We start from the raw sequence: 8,482 nt of genomic DNA, 5'->3' as shown, positions 1-8,482 counted from the left end.
CCTTTATTAATTTCCCACTTTCTCCAACATTTCCTTCTAACTTTACCTTTTGATCTTCCCACTCCTCTCTACCCTACCGTTATTCTTTCTCTATCCATTCATCTTCCTCTTATTTTGACTCTTCGTATCCCATCTTCTTTACTATAAATAAACTATTATCTCTCATTCAATCCATATTTCCCACGCTAGAATATGATAACTCTCTCTCTCTCTCTCTCTCTCTCTCTCTCTCTCTCTCTCTCTCTCTTTTCTCTCTCTCTATATATATATATATATATATATATAATTCTTTCTTGCAACTCTTGATATGTTTTGGTGTTGTGTTTTTCGAGTTCGCATCACAAGTCTTTTTCTTCCCTCTTATAGTTTTTGGGTTGATATTTATTTGAGTTTTAAAGCTTGAAAATATGTTGAAAACACAAGAGCTGTTAAGACCCCCAAAATAAAATTACGGCTCGATTGATTTTACACTAACTTAATACTAAGTGCGGAATAATGTAAAAGTGAGCAAATAAACAAACAAACTACTCTAATCCATAATCTAAGCAACACAACAGTAAAATGGAAAGTAAAAGAGTAGGGACGAAAGATGCAAATACAAGATAACACGCTGATGTGTTATCGAAGGGGAAACTGAAGAATTCAGTGAAAAACCTCTCTGCCGCCCACCTAGCAATAATCGATCCATTAGACAATCAGTTTGGATACATGGGTTAGCAAGAGACCCTCCAAGCCTAATCTACCTGATGTACCTAAGCCCTCCAAGATCTTACTCCAACAAGACTTTTCGGAACCGTGTCTTGTCTAGCTCTCCAGATCCTGCAACAAGCTCCATGTTGCATTTGCCATCTTTGACTATTTCCAATGATTCCTAGCAACACCAAAACTATACTTGACACTCTGAAAAGGTGTGGTAAGTGTTTGGATTATCAACCTTTCAATGATATGGAAATGGAGAGGTAGGAGTTGAGGAAATTCCACAAGCAAATGTGTAGAGGATTGTGGGTATAACAATTTCTAACTCTTAAGGTGTTTGGCTAGGATTTTCTCTCGAAAGCACTCCTCAACATTTATGGGTAATGTGGGTATAAATAGTATAGGCACAAAAGGTGTGTATCATAATGGATAGGCTGGCAGAACAGAATATCTCACAGGTGTCTCGTAGGAAGGACTTACTTGCAAGATACTCACGAGACATAGTTGTCTCCATCTTGGCCTGACTCTATGCATTCCAGCATGTGCAAGGTACATGAGTCACTTCGCGGGATGCTTAGTCACGAGATACCCGCGAAAACACTTCAGTCTTCAATAGCTTGAGTCTTCACACTCTCTCTCTCAATCACACAACCCTTACAATCAAATCCCACAATAAATACAGGGTACAAAAGATTGAACAATAATTACAATTAAATTTGTCACGGAATGAAAGCCAACAAAAAAAAATAGTTCTAAATAACAACTTTACAAAGTTAATCCTTAGTTTGGAAGTGAAAATTTGAGTTTATATCAAAATACAATCTACATGACTATCACGAATTTAAATGTGCCTATCAATTATTTGAATAATGTTAATTGTAATTACGTGATAATTTTTTATTATCATGATAATATCTTTAAGTGAATGAAAATTTTAAATTTAAAAATTTTAGTTGTACTAAAAGAAATTAAGAAAATATAATTCATAGTAAAAATATTTAGAAGAAAATGGACCACTTCAATCAAAAGGATAATATCAAACAAAAACACCAAAAATGATAAATTTATATATTTGTAAAAATAGCGAGATAGCTAGAAATTGTTTAATATTTTGGAAGAACAAATTATATACAATTAAGTTAAAGAGTAAAAGTAGGCTTTATTAGTGGTTTTTCTCTGCTCACGACTCTCTAATGCAGTTTAGAGAGACGGGGCTGTAGAATACTTTATCGTCCTCTAGAAGTGATAATCTTCCCCTCTATTGACTATGTTGATAGTAAGGCTTGTGGTTTTTTTTTGGTGTGGGGAAACAAAAATCTTTTTTCTTTCTTTCTATTGTACTAAGCACCCTTAATAGGTTATGGAGGCCGTACTCAATGATTGGAAACAGTTTTCTCTGCTAGATGAAGAAAGCAACAGGGTTGTTGTGGATGAAGAAAATCCTGCTGCTAAAGAGGCGATTCTCGCAACAAAGTTTATGACAAGAAGAGCACTTAACATAGAGGCGATTGGAAGAACTCTCAAGCCATTGTGGAAAACCCGAAATGGTTTTGAGATCTGAGATGTTGGTAATCATATTCTATTGTTCGTGTTTGACAATGAAAGCGAGGCCAAGAAGGATTTAGCTACAGAATCGTGGACATATGACAAACATCTTATAATTCTCTCTTGCTATGATGGCTCAAGCCCTATTCGGAATATCAGATTTCACACTGTAAAATTCTGGGTTCAACTCCATGGGCTTCCAGTGAACAAACTAAATGAGAAGACGGCTTATGAGATCGGGAAAAGCCTTGGGGAAGTTTCTATAGCAGCACGGGCCAAAGAATTAATTAGTGGTGATTTTTTACAGATCCAAGTCAGTGTTAATGTTACCAGACCTCTCAGTAGAGGACGTAAAGTCCTCCTCGGCAAGGACGGCGAGGTGTAGGTAACATTTAGGTACAAGAAGATGCCTAACTTCTGTTATTGGTGTGGCCTGGTGTCCCACGATGCAAAAGAGTGCAGTGTTTGGCTTTTTAGCAAAGGATTGCTATCACTAGATCAGCAGGGGTATGGTGCGTGGCTCTGAGCTTACCCTTTCTCAGTAGGGAAGAAGTCATTTGTGTTTGTCTAAAGCACCAGAGGAGATTTCGATGGGGAAAATGATCCAGTAAGAAATAATAGGGGATCTGAGAGAAGGCCACAGAGGGAGGAGACACCACAGACGGTGGTTACTAGCCCCACTGACCCCAATTCGTCCAATGAGTTTCAAAATACAACAACTCCAAAAATTTAGGCAACAAACTTTCCAACTTCCCAAGTAGGTAACGATGTTGATGGCCCTGAATCTTTTCCTATTGTGTTGCCTGTTAACACGCACACTAATATGGTAAACTACTAAACTTTGAAGATCAAATTCATGATATTGATATGGAATTAAATAAATATGATTCTCATGCCTCCCTTGTAGCTAACCCAGATTTTCAGGAAGATGTGTCCCCTAGTGTGTCTAGCAATGCCAGTGTGAGCTGTGTACGTGACATTAATGCTCCATTGACCCATAATGATGCACATGGGTCCAATAAAAACGCAAGTGACCTTGAAGGGAACCAATCAAGCTTGAGAACTTGGAAATGTTTGGCACGTTCAGATCAGAATGTTGAACCAGCCATGCATGCACCAACTTTGGGTAAACATACTATTGAGGCTAAGGGTGGTGAAGAGACTGTACAGACAAGTGAAAGGATGCAGACTTCAGATGGAGATCACTATATATTGGTGGAGGCTACTATGCAGTCCTACCAGTTCCAATGAGTTGCTTAGCATGGAACTGTCGTGGGCTTAGGAACCCATATACAGTTTGGGAGATTGGAGATTTAATCTGGGCTAAAGATTCTTCTATCGTGTTTTTAGCTGAGACATGGGCAGACGAAGCAAGGCTAAAAGAAATAAAGAGGAATTTAGGTTTTGATAATCTACACTTTGTAGAAAGAATAAATAGAGGGAGAGGTTTGGCTCTCTTTTGGAAGAATAATGTGGACTTGCAAGTTCAAATGTCTTCAAAAAACCATATTGATGCCATTGTAAGTAAAGGGGTAGAGAGCGCATGGAGGCTTACGTGTTTTTACGTGGAACCTGTGACACACAAAAGAATAGAGTCTTGGAATCTCCTTCGAGAGCTTAATTCTTGGATGACACTTCATTGGCTTTGTTTTGGAGACTTTAATGAAATCACTAGACAATCAGAGAAATTGGAAGGTAGCATCAGAAGTCAAGAACATATGCAACTCTTTAGAGATGCCATTGACGAGTGTGGTTTTATGGATCTTGGCTTTACGAGATCTCAATTTACTTGGAAGAAGCACTTTAATGATGGTCATTCGGTGTGGGAGCGACTGGATAGGGGTTTGGCTAATAGAGAATGGATGCTTAAATTTGCTAGAACCATTGTCCACTATTTACTATCTTTCTCTTCGAATCACTGTCCAATATGGATAGTGCCAAAGGATCTGATTTTCTCGATTGCAACCAAACCCTACAGATTCAAAGAGATGTGGCTGGCAGAGAGAGGGTGCATGGATACTATTCAATCTGTATAGGCCATGCAAGATTCTATTCACTCGGGTATTAGAATTATAAAGAAGATTGAGCGATGTTGCGTTGAACTGAAGAAGTGGAGCATGAAGAGTTTTGGCAGTATACGGAGAGAACTGAAATTAAAGAAAAAGGAGTTGGTGAAAGCTGAAAGGGAAGCCATGAGGTCTAGACAAAATTTTCGGGTCAAAGAACTAATGCTTGAAATTAATAGTCTTATAGAAAAGGAGGCTCGGATGTGGTCGCAAAGATCCAAAGTTCAGTGGGCTAAATACGGTGATAGGAATTCAAAGTACTTTCATGCACGTGCCACTCAAAGATTTAGACGTAACTCTATCCATTCTCTAAAGAAAGTTGATGGCACTTGGTGTCATAGTTAGGATGAAGTGGCCGAAAATATTGTGGCTTACTATCAGGAGTTATTTCATTCGGCCAACCCCACTAATTTAGAGAATACCACTTAGCATATAAGTACCATTATTAATGAGGAGATGAATGCAAAATTGGTGGTTGATTTTGATGATTCAGAGGTGCATGACGCAATTAAACAAATGGCTCCCCTAAAAGCTCCCAGCCCGGATGGTATGCCCCTTATTTTCTATCAAACTTATTGGGACTTATTAGGTGAGGATGTCACCTATTCTATGCTTTATTTTTTAAACTCTACATCTTTGCCTGCTAACCTTAATCATACTTTTATTACTCTTATTCCAAAGGTTAAAAATCCGGAATTTGTGTCTAAATCTATTAGCCTTTGTAATGTATTGTATAAAACTTTTTCAAAGGTTTTAGCAAATAGACTCAAAATAATCTTACCAAATATTATTACTGAAAAATCAGAGTGCTTTCACAAAGAGTCGTCTTATTTTAGATAATATTTTGGTGGCTTTTGAGTCCTTACATTGCATGCAGAGGCACACTAGAAAAGATGATTATATGGCCATAAAGATGAATATGAGCAAAGCTTATGACAGAGTGGAGTGGGTTTATTTGGAAGCAGTGATGAGGAAAATGGGGTTTGCTGGAAAATGGGTTCGATTGATGCTGCTTTGCATTACTACTGTTTCCTATTCCATCCTGATTAATGGGGAACCTAAAGGCTTGATTACTCCAACCCAGGGTATCAAACAGGGCAACCCATTATCTCCTTTTCTGCTCTTGCTGTGTACTGAAGGTTTAAATGGTCTGATTGTCCAAGCAGTCAACTGTGGAGATATTAAGGGCTTTGCTTTATGTAGAAACGACCCTAGACTAACACATCTTCTTTTTGAAGATGATAGTCTACTTTTTTGCAGAGCCACAGAACAGGAATGCAATAATATTTTGGAGATTTTGGAGGTGTATGGGAGCTGTTCTGGCCAACAAATAGATAGGAATAAAACCACCATCTTCTTCAGTAAGCTCACTTCAGAAGAAAAAAGGGAGCATATCAAACAAGTTTTGGGGGTTCTGGAGATCAAAAAGTATGAGAAGTATCTTGGGTTACCATCCTTTGTAGGGAGGAGGAAAAAAGCCAGCTTTGACTTCATTAAGGAGAAGGTTTGGAGAAAGTTGCAAGGGTGGGAGGAAAATTTATTATCTCAGGCTGGGAGAGAGATCTTGATCAAAGCAGTTGTACAAGCAATCCCCGCTTATACTATAAGTTACTTCAAACTTCCTATAGAGCTTTGTACTAAATTGGAGAGTCTTATTCGGAAATTTTGATAGGGGCAACGAGGTGATAAGTGTAAAATTCATTAGGTTAAATGGGAGACACTTATCTAATCCAAATTTGATGGTGGTATGGGCTTTAAAGATTTGGCTCTCTTCAATGATGCTTTGTTAGCTAAACAAGCTTGGCATTGAACGGTTTTTAGACCCCTTAACACAACTAGATTAACCTAGTTAATTAGCCAAGTGATTAACTTAGTCAAATTATGCAAATCTAGGTTATTACAAACATATAATCATATCAAGTATAAAGCAGCAGAAAAGTAAATAACACAATGATATGATGACCTAGGAAGCCATACGGTAAAAACCTGGGAATGATTTAACATAACTATCCTCAAGGTAAACTTGAATCCACTATCTTGAAAGAATCGAAATTCATATAATAAGACTTACAAGCCCCCATGCTTGACTTCTTATTGCTACCCACCAGTAGAACTTACTGACACGACCACGGGCTCCGAGATCACGGACTCCTTCTTTCTTGGATTCTCCAGCAAGTACAAGCACCAACACTTGTTTTTCTTTAAGCTTCAATGGTAGCAATTGAGTTGATCATCAAGGTATAGATAACATCTCCTCCTTGAAAATCCTAAACTTTGTGTAAAGGAAAACTCCTTTAGATCTCATAAGAGATTTACACAAAACAGCAATATGAGCAACAACCTTAGAGAGCCTTTTGGGTAAAACCCTAAAATACCAAAGAGGCACAAGAGGCACTCTAATCTCTCTAAAAATCTCTGGAAAACCATATCTATAGTTAGCTTATGATGTCCTTTAAATACTGGAAAAAACGGCTTGCGATTTGGGCTTCAAACGGATAAGTTATGGCCTTTTTACGTTTGTTGACAATCCGTGACAAAACACGCATACAACATAATACCCATATACAATAAAATGCCCAAATACATCACAAATCCCAACCTAAGACTCCTAACCTAGTAGTTGCAAGAAGAGGTAGAAGGTCTTGATCAGAATGTACCTGTCTTTCCTGAAAACACTTAAAAGAACACATCAACGCATGTGTGGAAAGAAAGACATAAATAATAATATGAAACACAAATATAAAAACAAAAGCAAACTAACTCTCCCCCTAAGTTAGATACATCTAAATTTTTTTATATTCTCCCTCTAAACAAAACAAATAGGTCATCTATGTCTGCCCCTTTTTGTCACGTATTGACAAAGACTACCTAATCAGAAGGTAGACAGAAAACATATGCAACAGAGTAAGAGAAAATAGAGACAACTCCCCCTATGAAGAGCAACAACTCCCCCTAAGAACCATAAAGGTTAAAAAAAATATCTCCCCTATAAAAATAGGAAAAACAAAACAAGTTTTGGGAAAAACGGTTTTGGGAAAAACGGTTTTAGGGAAAAATAAAGAGGGTAGGGATAAATAAAAAGACACAAACCAAGTTTTAAAAAAAAAACTAAGTTGATGATACACATGAAGAAAAAATATTCTTTCTTTCAATAAAATGCAAACATGACAGTATGTGACCTATAAACAGTTGCATGAGTAGAGAAAATATTTGCACATTGATTATCCATTATATCTCTTAAGAAAAATATTTTTGTAGTTCACACATCAAAAATAGCATATACTAAAAAGTACATAACTGCAAAATTAATCAATTAATTTTTAAATCAAGTTGAGTACCTAATTTAGCGAAGTGTATGCATGTTATGTGTGAAAAAAATGAGAGATATGACTGCAAAACTGCAAGATGGATACAGAAAACAATGCAATGCATGTGAATCCTAAACAAAAATGATGCATGAAAAAATATGTCATGATGCATGCTTTAATGCAGTGAAACTAAGTTCAATATGAGTTTAAATTCACAAAATTGACTTGAGCATAGAGTTTCTAGCAAAAACCCAAAAAAAAATTGAAAACCACTTGAATGTTTTGAAATAAATTGACGAATTGATCATCACACAAGTTAGAGAACAGATAATAATGATTAATTACATCAAATCAACAAGCCAATTTCATCAATTAAACCCAATTTGAACAAAATCCCCAATTCGTGTACATTCAAGTTCTAGAATTTCCAATTTCTCAAACTTTAAACACATTTACATTAAGATCAAGAAACTTTTCATCTTGAATGGCCACAATAAGATCACACACAATAAAATGTACCAAGTTTAGTAAAGAGTAACTTGTGTAGTGTGTGCAACTAGCAAAAGTTTGATATACATGTGAGGTGATATGTGAATAGAAATCAACTACAAAGTCTACAAAATCCATCACATAGAATTCAAAAGAGACTATCACCTAAAGAGTTACATCATATAACTCTCAAATCTCCTAGAACATAAGCTTGCAATCATGTAAGTTTCTTGAATTTTGCCTCATATTATACACACAAATTTTAGTTATGTGATTTGGCATCAAGCCTAATAGTACACATCAATTTTAATTATGTGATTTGGCATCAAGCCTAATAATACACACCAATTTTAAGCATTAAACAATTAAACCAAGGCT

At 36.5% G+C, this 8,482-nt stretch overlaps 1 protein-coding gene across 1 annotated transcript; it reads left to right on the top strand.

The window, feature by feature from the left end:
- Positions 1-3,488: 3,488 nt before the first annotated feature.
- LOC136064647 (uncharacterized) lies at positions 3,489-4,277 on the top strand. Its single transcript, XM_065766620.1, has one exon. It carries the CDS (start codon positions 3,489-3,491, stop codon positions 4,275-4,277), a length of 789 nt encoding a protein of 262 aa, XP_065622692.1.
- Positions 4,278-8,482: the final 4,205 nt, after the last annotated feature.

This window comes from Quercus suber, unplaced genomic scaffold (genome assembly GCF_002906115.3).
Source record: "Quercus suber isolate HL8 unplaced genomic scaffold, Cork oak 2.0 scaffold_726, whole genome shotgun sequence".
Taxonomy (NCBI): Eukaryota; Viridiplantae; Streptophyta; class Magnoliopsida; order Fagales; family Fagaceae; genus Quercus; species Quercus suber.
Note: the sequence above shows the minus strand (reverse complement) of the source record. Positions and strands in the feature narration are given on the sequence as shown.

Coding starts and splice junctions, on each gene's coding strand:
- LOC136064647 (XM_065766620.1), top strand. CDS start 3,489: ATGAGTTGCTTAGCATGGAACTGTCGTGGGCTTAGGAACCCATATACA.